Source organism: Choloepus didactylus, chromosome 7, assembly GCF_015220235.1.
Source record: "Choloepus didactylus isolate mChoDid1 chromosome 7, mChoDid1.pri, whole genome shotgun sequence".
In the NCBI taxonomy this organism is placed as follows: domain Eukaryota; kingdom Metazoa; phylum Chordata; class Mammalia; order Pilosa; family Megalonychidae; genus Choloepus; species Choloepus didactylus.
Window position 1 is genome coordinate 142,441,274 of NC_051313.1, and position 20,962 is coordinate 142,462,235.

The 20,962-nt window shown below is 39.2% G+C and overlaps 1 protein-coding gene and 1 pseudogene across 1 annotated transcript in view; one reads left to right on the top strand and one right to left on the bottom strand.

Moving 5' to 3' along the window:
- SYCP2L (synaptonemal complex protein 2 like) overlaps positions 1-20,962 on the bottom strand; it is a 132,275-nt gene that overhangs the window by 53,947 nt on the left and 57,366 nt on the right. Inside the window, exons 18-21 of the mRNA XM_037844308.1 lie at positions 9,944-9,992; positions 7,696-7,846; positions 6,630-6,679; positions 5,181-5,310 (exon numbers count right to left, since the gene is read on the bottom strand). Coding sequence (XP_037700236.1) covers positions 5,181-5,310; positions 6,630-6,679; positions 7,696-7,846; positions 9,944-9,992 — 380 coding nt within the window. The remainder of the gene's footprint in view (positions 1-5,180; positions 5,311-6,629; positions 6,680-7,695; positions 7,847-9,943; positions 9,993-20,962) is intronic.
- LOC119539634 lies at positions 16,621-18,999 on the top strand (annotated as a pseudogene).

The window sequence follows — 20,962 nt, forward strand, 5'->3', positions numbered from 1 at the left end:
ACAAAGAAAACTACATAACTCTACTAAAAGAAATAGAAGGGGACCTTAAAAGATGGAAAAATATTCCATGTTCATGGATAGGAAGGCTAAATGTCATTAAGATGTCAATTCTACCCAAACTCATCTACAGATTCAATGCAATCCCAATCAAAATTCCAACAACCTACTTTGCAGACTTGGAAAAGCTAGTTATCAAATTTATTTGGAAAGGGAAGATGCCTCGAATTGCTAAAGACACTTTAAAAAAGAAAAACGAAGTGGGAGGACTTACACTCCCTGACTTTGAAGCTTATTATAAAGCCACAGTTGCCAAAACAGCATGGTACTGGCACAAAGATAGACATATAGATCAATGGAATCGAATTGAGAATTCAGAGATAGACCCTCAGATCTATGGCCGACTGATCTTTGATAAGGCCCCCAAAGTCACCGAACTGAGCCATAATGGTCTTTTCAACAAATGGGGCTGGGAGAGTTGGATATCCATATCCAAAAGAATGAAAGAGGACCCCTACCTCACCCCCTACACAAAAATTAACTCAAAATGGACCAAAGATCTCAATATAAAAGAAAGTACCATTAAACTCCTAGAAGATAATGTAGGAAAACATCTTCAAGACCTTGTATTAGGAGGCCACTTCCTAGACTTTACACCCAAAGCACAAGCAACAAAAGAGAAAATAGATAAATGGGAACTCCTCAAGCTCAGAAGTTTCTGCACCTCAAAGGAATTTCTCAAAAAGGTAAAGAGGCAGCCAACTCAATGGGAAAAAATTTTTGGAAACCATGTATCTGACAAAAGACTGATATCTTGCATATACAAAGAAATCCTACAACTCAATGACAATAGTACAGACAGCCCAATTATAAAATGGGCAAAAGATATGAAAAGACAGTTCTCTGAAGAGGAAATACAAATGGCCAAGAAACACATGAAAAAATGTCCAGCTTCACTAGCTATTAGAGAGATGCAAATTAAGACCACAATGAGATACCATCTAACACCGGTTAGAATGGCTGCCATTAAACAAACAGGAAACTACAAATGCTGGAGGGGATGTGGAGAAATTGGAACTCTTATTCATTGTTGGTGGGACTGTATAATGGTTCAGCCACTCTGGAAGTCAGTCTGGCAGTTCCTTAGAAAACTAGAGATAGAGCTACCATTCGATCCAGCGATTGCACTTCTCGGGATATACCCGGAAGATCGGAAAGCAGTGACACGAACAGATATCTGCACGCCAATGTTCATAGCAGCATTATTCACAATTGCCAAGAGATGGAAACAACCCAAATGTCCATTAACAGATGAGTGGATAAATAAAATGTGGTATATACACACGATGGAATACTACGCGGCAGTAAGAAGGAACGATCTGGTGAAACATATGACAACATGGATGAACCTTGAAGACATAATGCTGAGCGAAATAAGCCAGGCACAAAAAGAGAAATATTATATGCTACCACTAATGTGAACTTTGAAAAATGTAAAACAAATGGTTTATAATGTAGAATGTAGGGGAACTAGCAGTAGAGAGCAATTAAGGAAGGGGGAACAATAATCCAAGAAGAACAGATAAGCTATTTAACGTTCTGGGGATGCCCAGAAATGACTATGGTCTGTTAATTTCTGATGGATGTAGTAGGAACAAGTTCACTGAAATGTTGCTATAGTATGTAACTTTCTTGGGGTAAAGTAGGAACATGTTGGAAGTTAAGCAGTTATCTTAGGTTAGTTGTCTTTTTCTTACTCCCTTGCTATGGTCTCTTTGAAATGTTCTTTTATTGTATGTTTGTTTTCTTTTTAACTTTTTTTTTCATACAGTTGATTTGAAAAAAGAAGGGAAAGTTAAAAAAAAAAAAAAAAAAAAAAAAGAAAAAAGACAAACAAGGAAAAAAAAAAAAAAAAAAACAAAAAACGATGTAGTGCCCCCTTGAGGAGCCTGTGGAGAATGCAGGGGTATTCGCCTACCCCACCTCCATGGTTGCTAACATGACCACAGACATAGGGGACTGGTGGTTTGATGGGTTGAGCCCTCTACCATAAGTTTTACCCTTGGGAAGACGGTTTGCTGCAAAGGAGAGGCTAGGCCTCCCTGTATTTGTGCCTAAGAGTCTCCTCCTGAATGCCTCTTTGTTGCTCAGATGTGGCCCTCTCTCTCTGGCTAAGCCAACTTGAAAGGTGAAATCACTGCCCTCCCCCCTACGTGGGATCAGACACCCAGGGAAGTGAATCTCCCTGGCAACGTGGAATATGACTCCCGGGGAGGAATGTAGACCCGGCATCGTGGGATGGAGAACATCTTCTTGACCAAAAGGGGGATGTGAAAGGAAATGAAATAAGCTTCAGTGGCAGAGAGATTCCAAAACGAGCCGAGAGATCACTCTGGTGGGCACTCTTACGCACACTTTAGACAACCTTTTTTAGGTTCTAAAGAATTGGGGTAGCTGGTGGTGGATACCTGAAACTATTAAACTACAACCCAGAACCCATGAATCTCGAAGACAGTTGTATAAAAATGTAGCTTATGAGGGGTGACAGTGGGATTGGGAATGCCATAAGGACCAAACTCCACTTTGTCTAGTTTATGGATCGATGTGCAGAAAAGTAGGGGAAGCAAACAAACAGACAAAGGTACCTAGTGTTCTTTTTTACTTCAATTGCTCTTTTTTCACTCTAATTATTATTCTTGTTATTTTTGTGTGTGTGCTAATGAAGGTGTCAGGGATTGATTTAGGTGATGAATGTACAACTATGTAATGGTACTGTAAACAATCGAAAGTACAATTTGTTTTGTATGACTGCGTGGTATGTGAATATATCTCAATAAAATGATGATTAAAAAAAAAAAAAAAAAAGTCAAAGAAAGAATACTGAAAGCAGCAAGAGAAAAGCGATCAATCACATACAAAGGAAGCTTGATAAGACTGTGTGTGGATTTCTCAATAGAAACCATGGAGGCAAGAAGGAAGTGGGGTGATATATTTAAGATACTGAAAGAGAAAACCACCAACTAAGAATCCTATTCCAGCAAAACTGTCCTTCAAATATGAGGAAGAGCTTAAAATATTCTCTTACAAACAGACAATGAGACAGTTTGTGAACAAGGTACCTGCCCTATATGAAATACTAAAGGGAGCACTACAGACTGATAGAAAAGGACAGGAGTGAGAGGTTTGGAACACAATTTTGGGTGATGGTAGCACAGCAATGTAAGTACACTGAACAAATACGACTGTTGAAAGAGGAAGGTTAAGATCATGTGGGACACCGGAAGGAAAGATGAAAGATAAGGACTTGGACTGTATAACTCAGTGAAACCTAGAGTGATCAACAATTGTGATGAAAGTTACAAATATATTTTTACATGAGGGAGAACAAATGAATGTCAACCTTGCAAGGTGTTAAAAATAGGATTGGGGGGGAAATACAATCAATGCAAACTAGAGGCTCTAATTAATTATATTATGCTTCCTTCAATGAAACAAAGGTAATATACCAAAGCTAAATGCATATAAGAAGGGGACCTAAGGGAGGGGTATGGGACTCTTGGCATTGGTGATGTTGTCTGACTCTTCATTCTACTTTAGTTTAATACTATCTTTCCTTTTGTTGCTTCCTAGGTGTCATATTTTTTTGTTTTGTTTTGTGTTGTCTTTTTTTTCCTCTTTCTTTTCTCTTTTTCTTTTATCTCTCTACCTACTTTGACTCTTCCTCCTTCTTTGTGGAGTAGAGATGTCCTTATATAGATAGTGGTGAATACATTAATACGTGACAATACAGGGAACCATCGATTGTTTACTTAGGATGGAATGTATGGTGTGTGAACAAAACTGTCTTTAAAAAATGGGTTGATGAAGAAACCATGAGGGCATTATGTTGAGTGAAATAGGATAGACATATAGGGACAAATATTGCAGGGTCTCACTGATAGGAACTAATTATAATATATAAACTCATAGACATGAAATGTAAATTACCAGAATATAGAACGAGGCTAAAGAATGGGGAGCACTAGCTCATTATGAGCAGAATGTTTAACTAGGGTGAACTTAAATGTTTGGAAATGGACAGAGCTGATGGCAGCACATTGTAAGAATAACTAACAGTGCCAAATTGTCTGTGAATGTGGTGGAAAGGGGAAGCTCAGAGTCACATATGTCACCTGAAGGAAAGTTGGAGGTTAAAAGATGGGAACGTATAAAACAGTGAATCTTGTGGTGGACAATGTCCATGATTAACTGTACAAATATTAGAAATCTCTTTCATGAATTAGAACAAATGCATGACACTATAAATAGAAGGTAATAATAGAGGGGCATATAGGAAAAAAATATATACCTATTGCAAACTATATACTACAGTTAGTAGTGTTTTAACATTCTTTCATTAACAGTAACAAATGTACTATACCAATACTATGAGTCAATAATGGGGGGGATGGTTAGGGTATGGGAGGATTTGAGTTTCCTTTTTTGTCTTTATTTCTTTCCTGGAGTAATGAAAATGTTCTAAAAATTGAAAAAAATTAATTGTGGTGATGGATGCACAGCTGTATGATGGTACTGTGGGCAATAGATTGTACACTTTGGATCTTTGGGTAATTGTATGGTTTGTGAACAATCTCAATTAAAAAAAAATAAAAGTAAATTTTAAAAAATGTAAGGGTTAAGATAAAGTCAGGTAATGCAGTAGAAGTCAGGGGGTCAGCCCACTTCCATCCCCCAGGCCAAATCTAATCTCATACATTGCTTTATAAATAAACTTTTTTTGGGAATGCAGCCATACCCATTGGTTTACATATTTTCTTTGGCCGATTTCATGCTACAACTTGGAGATGAGTAGTTTTGACAGCAACCATATTCATGGAAAAGTGGAAAATATTGACTATCTCATCCTTTACAGAAAAAGAAAATTATCAAACCCTGCTATTGGTCATCTTTTGAGATTTATTGCCAAAACAGGAAACACACCAACAATTGCCCACTAAGCTGATCCTAATTATGAGAGCAAAATTAAAACACAATGATCTCCATCCTTTGCTAATGGGGGCCTTAGAGAGGAGAACAATATCTTCATACTTTCTGCAATACATAATAAAAGAAAATTGGTGTGCTAGCTTCACCCTACTTTTCCCAAAATATATTTTTTTCTACATAAATAGAAAATCATGTACCTTTCATCTGGGTAGACTCCTCAGGAGTTAAAAATGCAGAACCACTCTGGTATTTTGATCCAGAAATTTTGGGAGGCGTGGTGTCATTTTGCCTGGAGGTATCTTTCCATAACGGTGTTAGAAGTTTAACCTAAAATACAGTATATTTTAAAAAGTGTTAACATTCAAAACCATCCAAAACAAATGAGGTTAGCAATACATTCAAAAACATTTGCAATATCCTTTTAAAAAGGGGAAGTACTGAGTTTAGTCCATTTGAAAAGAAACACTAAGAACATAAGATCCCAGAGTTGGAAGAACATTACAGCGTATTTCAACTGATAACTCTAAACCAGTGGTTCTCAAAGTGTGGTTCCAGAACCAGAACAGAGCTTAAATATCACCTGAGACTTTGTTAGAAGTGCTAATTCCCAAGCCCCACTTATGATTTATTCAGTCAGAAATCTGGGGACAGGACTTAGCAATCTGTATTTTAATAAGCCATCCTGGTAATTCTTATGATCACTACATTTGAAAGCCACTGCTGTAAATCCGGTGTTGACAAGCTACAGCCCACTGCCTGTTCTTATAAATAAAACTTTATTGGAACACAGCACACTCACGTGTTCACATATCATCTATGGCTGCTTTCTGGCTCTGAAGCCAGAGTTGAGTAGTTGTCACAGAGCCCATATGGTCTTCAAAGCCTAGAATATTTATTCTCTGCCCTTTTGCAGAAAATGTTTGCCAACACCCACTCTAAATTATTCTCTCATACTCACAGAGAAGTGTACTTTGAATACCAACATTTGTACAAAATCAGCAATGTCTTCACTGGAAATTGGCACAGACTTCTTGCCGGTTGCACGGCTTAAATTTGTGGATTCCCAGGTTCTAGCTGAAGCTTTGGTTTTATTTATTTATTTATTTATTTTGGTGCTTGTTTAAAAGAAAATCTGTATTTACTAGACACTTCATTTGGCTCCTTTCTAACTCACTCATTATTTCAGATTGAAATATTCAACAAATACGTAAGTACCTACTGTGCATGCCTCACACGTTTAAACTCTCTGGCATTACAGAACGTGGGTGCCCTTAGTTACACAAAAGGCAACATCTGCCCAGGCTGATGGAGCAGGCAGGCTGGGGCCAGGGCAGCTTGGAGAACCGTCCTTGGCTAACCTCACGACACCTCTGTGCCTGCTACTGAAACCCTCAGAATCACAGCATCTGTCTCTCACAAAACCCTCCAATGTTTGGCACTACGCTCTGTAGTCTATTTACATCTCCTCTGACACGGTAGATACAGCAACTGCAGTTCCTGCTGGCAGCTATTTATAGGGTACTGGTTTTTTATTCTCATATTCCTGAAAGAAGTGTTTTGAGAAATCAACACAGATTAACCCTAAAGACAGCACCCCATGTCTGATGCAATGAAGGCACACTGCAGCCCAGGGGAAATTCACTTACTTGGTCTTTCTCGTGATCACTGCTACTGCTGAGAGAGAAATGTGGCAAAACTGAAAGAAATCAAGTATACAATAGATAAGTTTACTAGATGGGAAAGTACAAAAATTTGTTTCTCCCTCTACTGATTATACACATTGCTGTGGGCTGAATTATGTACCCCGCAAATGATATGTTCAAGTCCCAGGACCTGTGAATGTGACCTTATTGGGAAATAGGGTCTTTGCAGATGTTATTTGGGGTCAGACTGGATTAGGAGGGGCCCTTGTCCAGTAACTGGAGTCCTTATAAGAAGAGGGAAATTTGGACACACAGACAGCAGGGAGTATGCTGTGTGACGGTGGTGGCAGAGATTTGAGCATCGCTGGCCATCGTCAGAAGCAAGGAGAGACACAGAACAAACTGTCCCCCAGAGCCTTTGGAAGGCACCAACCCTACCCCACCTCGATTTCAAAACTCTAGGGCCCAGAACTGAGACAAGTTTACATTGCTTTAAGCCACCAAATTTGTGGTAACTTGTTACAACAGCACCAGGAAACTAATACATGTGTCAACACAAGAAGCAAAATCCCTCTTCCCACTTCAGCTTGCTCTTAAGACCCACTTCTCATCATTCAGCTTCTTTCTCACCATCGGACATGAATTCCCTGCTCCAGATCGTGTCCCAGGAACATCATTTCACACCCCCATTTTGTCCTTGCACGTTTACCTAACTCAGAATGCTTCCCCCTCCCCACAGCTCTTCAAAATCCGTTCTATTTTCAAGTGTTAGCTTGAGTTCTATCCATTCCTTCCTTGAAAGCTTTCCTGATAATTTCACCATATATGAGTCCTCTTACCTGAGCTCCTACTCTGTTTATCTGTAATCCATAATTAACAAGTATTAATTAATCCCACATTCTTCTGTACTGTTTCCTGTAAGGCAGGTTTGCCTTTCTTATGAAACTGTGGCAAGGGAGGGGGACTACATTATCACATATTTGGTACCCTCTTCTATCACATCCTGAAAAATAAATACTTGCTAATTTATTTGAAAGGTGACCCAAAAGGAGACACACAGCAAACTTACCTCGTAAGCTACTTCTGACTTTTGTCTTTTTTCTATTGGAATATGGTTTGAGAGATTTCCTTTTTTGGACAGTGGTCCAAGATATCTCACTGGAACTGTTACTTGACTCTTGATTACTCTCAGAGAAAAGATGCTTCCTGTAATCAAACTTCTACAAACACAGGTGACAAATGAGAACTTTTAACGGGATGTCAGCGCCATTTATTTACAGCTCAACATATTATTCCAAGTTATACAAAAGAGAAAGAATTCTTTCTCTTGAAACACTGGGCTCTCTTACATAATAAAAAAGGTACAGGAGTAAGAAGGGGGGAGAAAAAGAAAAAAAAAGGCTTATTTTATCAGTTAATCCTTAACCAAGTTGCTACTGTAAAATAGGACAAAATCCTCTCTAATCAAACCCTTGCAATTAAAAAGTTAGGTGAATGTTCCAAAGGTGATGCACCTGAATATCTATCCAACAGCATAAGTTCAAAATACTAATATAAATGACAAAATAAAGCATAAAAATACTTTTTGCAAAGACATGCTTCTCTATGTTTTAGAGGAAATAAAATAAGACAGGAAGGTCATTTCTGTTTAAACATTAAAGCAATTTAAAACTGAGCCTGAACTATAAAAGTTGAGAGATTTAGGGTAATCTGTTCTGGTGGATTTACTCAATTATCTTTTGATATTTATATTTGCTTGGAACTTTTTCTGTTTACGCATTAGTTTTACAAATGCTGTGACTAATAAATGTTTATGCTTGGTTCTAAATGGAGTTGTTAGATTTTTTTTCTTTTTAAGCATAGTCTTTTTTTTTAAGCCTTTTCTATTTGAGCTCTGTCTACTGTAGTCCTAAGGAAGCAAACTCAAACCACCTCATATTACCGTGGCTAGGTAGGGACTCCACTAGTGAGCTGGTAAAAAGTTATTCTCATTTCAAGCCAGGTAGGATTCTCATGAATCCAAATGTATTACGTGATGAAAGCATCTCAGGTAGTCTTCTCAAAAATTAAATGTGTCAACCAGAGAAAATGTGGAATGACCAAGTATAGATTCAGCTCCCAAGGCCACCGCCAGCTAGGATGAGGGTTAACACACATAATTATATGATCCCTAACATTTAAGGTGGGCGACTCCAGCTATCTGTTTTCCAAATGAGCTCATTTTTGAAGACCCAACTGCCGCTCACATAAAAATTCCAGCCCTTCAACGTTTTGTAGAGAAGGCTGTTTTATAAAAGGAACTCTGTGAGTCAAGCCTCTTTATGCAAATTTTACTGTAAATTTATTCCTATTTACATCTTACTCTAACTTTCAGAAAAAAAAAAGAAGTGTTGGGGGACCTCACATTTGTTCAGAGCAAACATCACGTCACTTAATACACCTGATTTAAAAAGCTATGCAGCAAGGCATTGAAAGTTATTTACCAAAACCAGTCTCTAGAGCAATGGTTCTTAAATTTGGCTGCACAACAGAATCATGAGGGGACGGAGGCTCTAAAAGCCCCAATGCCCCAGCATCAGGCAGATCAGTTAAGTTGGAATCTCTGGGGAAAGGACCCAGGCCCCCATACAGCCTACACTCCTCCAGGGGATGCCAATTCGAGGACTTGGCAGCAGAGGTTGGGAACCATTGCCAGAAGAAAGCCAGAAAGAGCCTTACCTAGTTTACTTGAAGATCATGATCTCAAAATTAGGAAAAAATGCTCATTTAATGTTCATTATAGAGACTAAAAAATAGAGATACTGACTGTAGACCTAGAGCAGCGTGCTTCACAAAGTGGTACCTGGTAGAGAAGGGATTTGGTGCACACAGGTACAAAAACATACCTTTGAAAAACTCAGACTCTCAGGGTGAAAAACTCTCTTTTCAATTCTTTAAATACTTCTGATTCTTTTCAGGAGCAGTCTCAGTTAAGTGAGCCTTTTAATACCTCTCTTAAATTACTAATCCTTTTTTTTTTTTTTTTTTTTAACAGCAAGAACAGTCTTCACGCTCAAAACCTAGTACAAGTAAAAGCATAGCTTCCATAAGGTACCATTATTTTTTATTGTATTTATCTGTGAGTTTATCTACTATTTGCTACAAGTAATGCTGATTTTCCATTTGAAAGTGAAGTAGTTCTTTTTAAAATAAGTTTAAGACAAATCCAAGAAATATATACCGAAGAACAGTACAGCTATGACTAATTTTGAAGATGGTATGCAAGTAACAGAAAGTTGCAAAACATTGTCTTAAAATAATAAAAGTTATTTTATTACCGATATGCTGCCTTCTTGGTTCCTGTCGCCCTTGAACGCAGAATATGCCCTAAAACAAAATAGGCTAAATAAACGAAACTTGTAGGACTATCACCCTCCTCCTTTCCCCTTCACAGCCCTAGCTTTTTTTTTTCCTCCTCCATGTGCCTTTTGTCTGATCATGAGTCCAGGGCTCCCTCAACTCCTGGAATTGAAGTCCTTCCTTCCATCAAAACATCTTATCTTGCAAACTGTTCTCAGACTCTCCACCAGGCAGCCACTATTTACTTGTTTAAAACAAAACAAATCTTCACTGAGTAGGTACAACTTTCTCCCACAACTGCTATTAAGGGCAGGTAGGAAGAGGGTGGGGTGGGCAAGTAAACCAGAGAGCTGTAGCAATGCTGAAGAGCTGAGCTTCTCAAGTCCACTTATACCTTACAATCACCTGGAGTGCTTAAAAAATAAAATAAAAAATAACGAGAGCCAATGCTGGAGTCCACCCCAGTTTCTGACTCAGCTGGTCCAGGCCAGGGACCTGGGTACAGCTATGTTCTTTTAAAACTCACCAGTTGATTTTAAAGTGCATCCAGGTTTAAAAACAGCCACAGAGCAATTAATCCCATCCACCTCGTAGTCCGTGATGATTTCACAGAGGAAAACACACTAACCCACATTAGTTTGTCCAGTGATGTGAAGACCTTGTAAGGAAGCTTTCTAAGAGTCTACAGTTAGGGTCAATTTACCTTTGACAACAGCAGGTCAGTCATGGAATAGTTGAAAGTGCTTAAACTTAGAATGTGTGGCTTTGGATAAAGAAAGTAATGAACACCTTGGACTTGTCAGCAAATTATTTCCTTATTTGTTGTGGGGTCACTACCACTACCTCCCAAAAAAAGATACACCCAAGTCCTAACCTTGGGTACCTCTGAGTGTGACTTTATTTGGGAAAAGGGGTCTTTGCAGATGTAATCAAGTTACAGTGAGGTCACAATGGATTGGGGTAGGGGTGGGGGGTGTTAAACCCAGTGACTGGTGTCCTTATAAGGAGTGGGAGATTTGGGGACACAGAAATATTCCTGAGAAGGCCAGGTGAAGACACAGGAGGAGACTGGAGTTAATGCCACCAAGGGATGCCAAGGACTGCCAGCAACCACTGGAAGCTAGAAGAAGCAGGGAAGGATGCTCCCCTACAGGTTGAGCCCTAAAGAGTTAGACCCTTAAAGATTCCAAAGAGTCAGGGGGTAGGACATACCGTGTGGGGGGAGAAGGACCAGAAGGGGCAGCAACGCTGCTGATGGCAGCAGTAGGGGAACCCACCCTAAGAGGGCCAAGTAGTTATAAACTAGACTCCTTCACTTTCCCCTTGGACCAGCTACTTTTGGGGGCCCAAGTTGCCAAGCCGGGGCCCAGTTCTACCATGGCATCACCTGCACCAGCCTATGGGGAACAACTTGCCTTGGGGCCAAGGGTGGGAGATGAAGGGCTGTGGGGAGTTCCACTTTTTCTTCTAGACTTGCTGTGCCCTCCTCCTCTACAGTAAATAGGACCATGCTTTGAAGATTCTGGGTGTTGTTGTGAGCAGTTAATCCTCCCAGTTCACGGAGTGAGTTACAGGGAAGAATGGGATGAGCCATCCGCCCCTGGTGTTCTCTAGCTAACTCACTGACCATCTAGAACAGCCCTCCAAGCCATCCACACATTTTAACAGAAGCTTCCTAGGGAAAAAGCTTTATCCAGAGAAGCTCTCAAGAGGGGAATTTCAAGAAGTATCCCAGGCTGCAAACAGGGATGTGAATAAGGCTTTGCTGAACCAATGAAATCCAAATGCAGGTAAACTGCTGCACCCATAAATGCTGGCCCTGCCCAAAAGGAAATCTGAAATTATGGACATTTTGATGCTAACTTCTACAAGATAAGAGTACAGAGAATAGAACATATGTCTGGGAATTAAGTATTCTGGTTTGACAGATAATTTACGTGAACATTTTCTCATCTAATGAGCGCATAATAGCAGCTGTCTCAGGTTATTTGGACAATCAAATTAAGAAATTGTGCTTTCAAATGCATTTGAAATGCTTTCAAAAATAATCTTATGAATACATCTAAAGAACAATATAATTAAAAGAAGAAAAGATAAACCACCTCCATGGAATTGACAACTGATAAAAAGTTGCTTAGTATTTTTGCCAATAAACAAAATCTAAGCCACTCTGGACGTCTTACTTACAAATGCTATTCACTGTACTAAACACTGTATATAAACCATCAGTAAGCCATGACAACGATCCTGCAGAGAAATTATTTTTGAACAGCTTTACTGAAATACAATTGCTCTACTATAAACTGTACATATTTCAAGGGTACAATTTGAGCAGTTTTGACATATGTATACACCCACAAAACCATAACCATAATCAAAGTAACATGTCACAGCCAAAAGTTCCCTCCTGCCTCTTTGTAATCTCTCCCTCAAACCCACCATGCACCTCTATCTCCACACAACCACTGATCCATTTTCTGTCACTACAGATTACTTTGAATTTTCTGGCATTTTATATAAATGGAATCATACATTACTTTTTTGTCTGGCTCCTTTCATTTGGTCTAATTATTTTGACATTCATTAACAGCAGGGGAGGCTGGGGAAGGGTGAACAGCTCTGCCCTGTACATTTCTTTGCAAACTCCTGTAATTCTATAATTATTTCAAAATAAAATGTTAAAAAAATAAATTCATACATCTTTTTTTAAAATATTATCTAAAATATTATCCTAAAACAAGATTTTGATGAGTTAAATATTTGTTGTGGGCAAACCTTGAAATATCTCAAGTACTTAAATTATATGCAGAAAGAATACTAACTTACCTGCTTAAGACACATTGAATATAACTGTATTCAAAAAGGACTGAACTAAAACATGTACCCAACCTTTAATACTAGAACCAATAAAAGCTGTGGAGTAGAGTTAAATGGTAAAACAGGTCCTGTTGCTGTCACTAAATTCACTGTACAAACATATGAAACTCTCAGCTGACTCACCTTTTTCTTATCCACTGTCCCTCAAAGGTAGGAGACCACAAAGTTGTTCATCCTGCATTACTATTCAAGTCCACAAATTGTAACAAAGTTAAAACAATCTGACAATTCTGACAAATAATTTCTAAATGTGGGCTTATTTTTCTGACAACTCCAATATGCTGCATACTCATTGTTCTTATCCACTGCAAAGATTGCATTGACATAAATCAAGCCCACTTTGAAATTCATTTAAAATAATATATGGTGGGCAATGGAGATGACGGTGGGCAATCAAGATGACTCTCCAGTGTTCTGTGCACTCACAGCATCTTTCAACAACTAGCAAAAACCAACAAAGCCATCTTCCTCAGAATTCCAGAAAGTTAGAGGGTTACGGTAATGGAGCAAGCACCAAATCAAGAAATATCAACTTAAAAGTTAGTAAAAGCTTGAGGCATACTTAGTGGCCCCTGTCCCATCCCCTCCCTGGCTTGGTACATAGCCAGCCTGTGCTCTCAGTGTAGGTCCCTGTCCAGTACGGGAGGGAGCAGAGTAACCGCTACATGCATACTGGGGTGCATGTATGTCTGCATTGATGTAGTGGCAGCCTAAAGGACTGAACCATGTGCTTGGTCTCTGCTCACCATCCCAGAATATGCCCAGCCTGCAGAAGAAACTGTGTACAGCCAAATCATTGGAAGAAACGATCAAGTTGAAGTGTTCTAGGGAAAAGGATTGCCAGCTTTAAGACATACGATAGAGCAACCAGGAGGGAAAGAAGGTCTGTTCCACAGGGAGAAGAAGGGGCATTCAGATCTCTACACACAGGAAGTATATAAGGCCATAACCACATGCCCAGGACAGATGTATGCTCGGAAAAGACTGGAGAGGATCCTGTGCTTTTGCCTTGAGTAATCTTTTTGGTAGGTGGGCAGGCTAAGCTCTGAAAGAGAGCACCATACAACACAGAGCCAATCTGCAAAGATTATGAAATGTGTCTTTTGCATTAGTGTGTTTCCTTTTTGTTAGTTCCTGGCACTCAAGGAAATCTCTCATATCATTAGCTGGAAACTAACTTAAGGAACAGTGAGCTCAGGGACAACACTTTAAAATACTGAAATGTATAATGTACAACAAAAGATTACAAGACAAACAAAGAAACAGGAAATGATGACCCACCCAAAGGAAAAGGATAACAATCCAGAAAATACCAATGATGAAGACAAACACCTCAGTATGCTCAAGGAAAATTCAGAGAAAGAACTAAAGGATATCAGGAAAACAAAGAATGAACAATATGAGAATCTCAACAAGGAAATAGAACTTTTTAAAAGGAACCAAACAGAAATACTGATTTTAAGTCCCCAATAACTCAAGTGGAAAATTTCCCAGAACTGGAAGAAGAAAGAATCAGTGAGAACTAGAAAATTCACAAATACATTGAAGTGAATTAAAACAAGCAATTGGTCAAAGAAGAAATTATTAAAAAAATCAGTAAATATCTCGAGACAAATGAAAATGAGAACAAACATATCAAAACTCATGGGATGCAGCAAAGGCAGTGCTGAGAGGGAAAAGCATAGCCCTAAATGCCTACATTAAAAAAGGAGAGAGAGATAAAATCAAAGAAATAACAGTACACCTAGATGAACTAGTAAAAAGAACAGCAAACTAATCCCAAAGCAAGGAGGAGGAAAGAAATAACAAAGACTAGAGCAGAAATAAATGACACTGAGAACAACAACAAAATACAATAAAATTAACAAAACCAAAAACTTGGTTCTTTGGGAGGATCCATAAAATTGGCAAACCCTTGGCTAGACTGACAAAGAAAAAAACAGAGAAGATGTAAATAAATAAGATCAGAAAAGGGGGGTGGGCATTATTACTGACCACTACACAGAAATGTGAAGGATCTTAAGAGGACATTATGAACAACTCCATGCCAACAAATTAGACAACACAGATAAAATAGAAAATTTCCTGGAACCACATAAACAACCTACATGGACTGTGAAAGAAAGAGAAAACCTCAACAGACCAATTACAATTAAAGAGATTGAATCAGTCACAAAACCTCCCAAAAAAGAAAATCTCAGGACCAGATAGCTTCACAGGTGAATTCTACCAATCATACCAAGAAAAATGAATACCCATCCTGCTTAAACTCTTCCAAAAACCTGAAGAAGAGGGAACACTCCCTAACTCATTCTATGAGGCCAAATCACCCTAACATCAAAGCCAGATAAAGATAATACAAGAAAGTAATATTACGGACCAATTTCTCTAATGAACATAGATGTAAAAATCCTCAACAAAATACTTGCAAATACAATCCAAAAGCATATTAAAAGAACTATACACTATGATCAAGTGGGTTTTATTCCACGTATGCAAGTATGCCTCAATAAAAGAAAATCAGTTAATGTAATATACCACATTAACACACTGAAGGAGAAAACCCTCATGATCATCTTAATTGATGCAGAAAAGGCATCTGACAAAATTCAGCATCCTTTCTTGATAAAAACACGTTGAAAGATAGGAATATAAGGAAACTTCCTCAACATGATAAATGGCATTTATTTAAAAAAATACCCACAGCTAAGACTGCACTCAATGGGGAAAGACTGAAAGCTTTTCCTCTATGATCTGGAACAAGACAAGGGTGCCCACTGTCACCACTGTTATTCAATATTGTGCTGAAAGTTCCATCCAGAGTAGGTAGGCAAGAAAAAAGAAATAAAAGGCATCCAAACTGGAAAGGAACAAGCAAAACTTCACTATTTGCAGATGACATGATCTTATATTTAGAAAGTCCTGAAAAATCTATAACAAAGCTATTAGAGCTAATAAACGAGCTCAGCAAAGTGGCAGGATACAAGATCAACATGCAAAAATCAGTAATGTTACTATATACTAGTAATGAGCAAACTGATGAGGAAATCAAGAAAAAATTCTATTTACTGTAGTTATTAAAAGAATCAAACATAGAGGAATAAATTTAATCAACGATGTAAAGGAACTTGTACACAGAAAACTACAAAACACTGCTAAAAGAAATCAGAAAAGACCTACATAATTGGGAGGACATCCCGTATTTATGGCTTGGAAGACTGAATATTTTTTAAGATGTCAATTATACCCAAGCTGACTTACAGATTCAATGCAATCCCAATCAAAATTCCAACATCCTACTTTGCAGAAATGGAAAAGCCAATTATCAGATTTATTTGGAAGGGTAAGGGGCCCTGAATACTCAAAGCCTTAAAAATAAGAATGAAGGTGGAGAACTCATGCTGCCTGATTTTAAAGCATATTACAAAGCTATAGTGGTCAAAATATCATGGCACTGGAATAAAGATAGATATACTGACCAATGGCATCAAATTGCAAGTTCAGAAATAGACCCCCTATGGCCAACTGACATCAACAAGGCTACCAAGTCTATACAACTGGGACAGAATAGTCTTTTCAACAAATCTGATGGGAGAAGTGGGATATCCATATGCAAAAGAATGCAAGGGAACTCCGGGCAGGCGGCTTGCTGATAATATGGTGGCAGGAGCTGCCTGGGCACCTCGAGGAGGCAGTGGGGGCCACACCCAGAAAGAGGGTCCGTTTTCGGGCTAGTGCGGCGGCCGCTGTGAAGCCGGAAGTCCAGGCCAGTGGCTGAATGAGGGGAGCCGGGCCCTCCCCATGACAGTCCCACCACACCCCCCACCCTGACCCGGACCCCACCCTGTCCTTCTTGTGGCGGAAAGACAAAGAACAAGAGAAGACCTCAGATGTCAAATCGGTTAAAGCCTCAATATCCGTACATTCCCCACAAAAAAGCACCAAAAATCATGCCTTGCTGGAGGCCACAGGACCAAGTCACATTGCAATCAGTGCCATTTCTGCCAACATGGACTCCCTCTCGAGGGGCAGGACGGCATCACTCAAGAGGCAGCCAAGCCACATGGAGGCCGCCCACTTTGGCGACCTGGGCAGATCTTGTCTGGATTACCAGACTCAAAAGACCAAATCAAGTCTTTCAAAGACCCTTGAGCAAGTCTTGCACAACACTATTGTCCTCCCTTATTTCATTCAATTCATGGAACTTCGTAGAATGGAACATTTGGTTAAATTCTGGCTAGAGGCCGAAAGTTTTCACTCTACAACTTGGTCCCGAATAAGAGCACACAGTCTAAATACCGTGAAGCAGAGCTCATTGGCTGAGCCTGTCTCCCCATCTAAAAAGCACGAAAATATAGCATCTTTTGTAACCGAGTCTCTTGACAAATGATTGGAGGATTCTAGCTCAGCACAGTTGCTTATGACCCAATCAGAAGGAACTGACCTGAACAATAGAACTAAAAATACTCAGAATCACTTGCTGCTTTCCCAGGAATGTCACAATGGCCATTCTTTCCATCTTGAAGCAGCCAGAGCAGGAACTCATCAAGTTTCCATGGAAAACCAAGAATCCTCCAGACTTATAGTAGCCAGTAGAAGTACTTCCTCTTCTCCACTAAAGGAATTATCAGGAAAACTAATGAAAAGTATAGAACAAGATGCAGTGAATACGTTTACCAAATATATATCTCCAGATGCTGCTAAGCCAATACCAATTACAGAAGCAATGAGAATGACATCATAGGAAAGATTTGTGGAGAAGATGGACAGGTGGATCTCAACTGTTTTGTTTTGGCACAGTCCATAGTCTTTAGTGCAATGGAGCAAGAGCACTTTAGTGAGTTTCTGCGAAGTCACCATTTCTGTAAATACCAGATTGATGTGCTGACCAGTGGAACTGTTTACCTGGCTGACATTCTCTTGTGTGAGTCAGCCCTCTTTTACTTCTCTGAGTACATGGAAAAAGAGGATGCCGTGACTATCTTAGTTCTGGTTGGCAGCTGATAACTTCCAGTCTCAGCTTGCTGCCAAAAAGGGCCAGTATGATGGACAGGAGGTGCAGAACGATGCCATGATTTTATATGACAGATACTTCTCCCTCCAAGCCACACATCCTCTTAGATTTGATGACGTGGTCCGATTAGAAATTGAATCCAATATCTGCAGGGAAGGTGGGCCACCCCCTAACTGTTTCACAACTCCATTACATCAGGCCTGGACCACCATGGAGAAGGTCTTTTTGCTCGGCTTTTTATCCAGCAATCTTTATTATAAATATTTGAATGATCTCATCCACTCGGTTCGTGGAGACGACTTCCTGGGAGGGAGTGTTCCCCTGTCTGCCCAGGGCTCTGCCGGGCCCCCTGACGAGTCTCACCCGGGCGGCCCCGACAGCTCTGTTTCCCAGTCCAGTGTGGAAAAAGCAAGTGGGAAAATTCTGAAAAATTTTGATGAAATGATAATTGTAGATGTTGCAAGTCTGGATCCCGAATCACTGTATCAGCGGACATATGCAGGGAAGATGACATTTGGAAGAGTCAGTGACCTGAGGCAGTTCATCCGAGAATCTGAGCCTGAACCCGATATGAAGAAATCAAAAGGATTCATGTTCTCACAAGACATGAAGAAATGGGTGCAAGGAAATACTGATGAGGCCCAAGAAGAGCTAGCTTGGAAGATTGCTAGTCAGTGATGTTATGCAGCAAGCATTATATGTTCAACCATTAGAAAAATCTACAAAGCCAGTTCTGCAGATAAATTCACTACCCTTCCCCTCAATGTGGGACATGACTTGCAGGGGTATGTCTCCCTAGCAACATGGGACAGGACTCCCAGGGATGAGCCTGGCCCTGGCATTGTGGGATTGAGAAAGCCTTCTTGACCAAAAGGGGGAAAAGAAATGAAACAAAGTTTCAGTAGTTAAGAGATTTCAAATAAAGTCGAGAGGTCATTCTGGAGGTTTTTCTTATGCATTATGTAGGTATTCCTTTTTAGTTTCTAGTGTATTAGAATAGCTAGATGGTAATACCTGAATCTGTTGAACTGTAATCCAGTAGACTTGATTCTTGATGATGACTGTATAACTATATAGCTTTTATTGTGGGACTGTGTGATTGTGAAAACCTTGTGACTAACGCTCTCTTGATCCAGTGTATGAGCAGATAAGTAGTAAAATAAAGACAAAAAAATGTATATAAATAATAGGGGGGTTAAGGAGTATGGGATATTTTGGGTGTTCTTTTTTATTTTTTTTTATTTTGGAGTAATGAAAATGTTCTAAAATTGATTGTGGCGATGAATGCACAACTGTATGATGATACTGTGAGCCACTGATAGTATTCTTCAGATGGATTATATGGTGTGTGAATTTATCTCAATAAAAATTGCATTTTTTAAAAAACAAAAGACAAACAAACAAACAAACAAAAGAATGAAAGGGGACCCCTATCTCACACCTTATACAAAAGTTAACTCAAAATGGATCTAAGACCTAAATATAAGAACCAGGACCATAAAACCCCTAGAAGAAAATGTAGGGAAATATCTTCAAGATCTTGTGGTGGGCAGTGGTTTCTTAGACCTTACACCCAAAGTATATGCAATGAATGAAAAATTAGATAAATGGAACCTCCTCAAAATTACAAACCTTTGTGCTTCAAAGGACTTTGTCAAGAAAGTGAAAAGGCAGCCTGCTCAATGGGAGAAAATATTTGGAAACCACATATCCAATAAGGGCTTCATATCTGGAATATATAAAGAAATCATACAACTCAACAATAAAGACAAATCACCCAATTAAAAACACTTGAATAGACATTTTTCCAAAGAAGAAATACAAATGGCTAAAAATCACATTGAAAAGATGTTCAACATCACTAGCTATTAGGGAAATGCAAATGAAAAGGACAATGAGATATCATTTCACACCTACTAGAATGGCCACTACTAAAAAGACAAAACTACAAGTGTTGGAGAGATTGTGGTGGGAATGTAAAATGGTACAGCCACTGCAGAAGACAGTTGTTCCTTAGGACGCTAGGTATAGAACTGCCTTATGATCAGCAATCCTACATCTAGGTAATATACACAGATGAAATAAAACAGGAACACAAACAGACATCTGGACACCAATGTTCACAGTGGCATTAATTCACAATTGCTAAAAGACACCTGCACACTAATGTTCATAGCAGCTTTATTCACAATTGCCAAAAGATGAAAACAACCCAAGTGTCCATGAAATGATGAATGAACAAACAAATATACATATGGCAGAATATTATTGAGCTGTAAGAAGGAATGAAGTCCTCATGCATGGGACAATATGGATGAGCTTTGAGGACATTATGTCGAGTGAAATAAGTCAGACACAAAGGACAAATATCGTATGACCACACTGATTTGATCTAATACAATGAGCAAACTCATGGAGTTAAAATCTAGAGCATAGGTTATAAGGAGATAGAATGAGAGTAGAGAATGGGGATCTGATGCCTAATTTGTACAGAAGTTTTAATCAGATTGACAGTACATGTTCAGAAATGGATATTGGTGGTGGTAGCACATTACTGTGGCTAATTAATAGCACTGAGTTATGGGTGTGATTGTGGTTGAAAGAGGAAATTTAGGGTCACGTATGTCACTAAAAAGAAAGCCAGAGGATAAAACATGGGACTGTATAACATAGTGAACACTGTCATGGATGATAAATCTTTTTAACAGCACAAATAAAACAATGCTCTTCCATGAACTGGAACAAACATATGTCACTATAATAAGGTCTTAATAATAGGTTGGGAGAGGGTTAGGAGAGACAAAGCAAAATATTTCTCAGTGAAAAACACTAGATAAAAAACAGAAAGTGATCCAGAATACCAGTTTCAGCATTGCACCAGCTGGACAAGGTCAGCTAAGTCCACAGGGACTATGCACCTGGTGAAACTGAGAGGCTGCACTCAGAAAAAAACTGAGTGAGGGTGCTGGGGAAACAGCAGCCATGCTGTGGTTGGGAGAAACCAAGTGTGCCAGCTTGAATGTATTGTGTCCCCCAAATGCCATTATCTTTGATGTAACCTTGTGTGGGCAGACGTTATCAGTGTTGATTAGATTTGAGTGTTTCT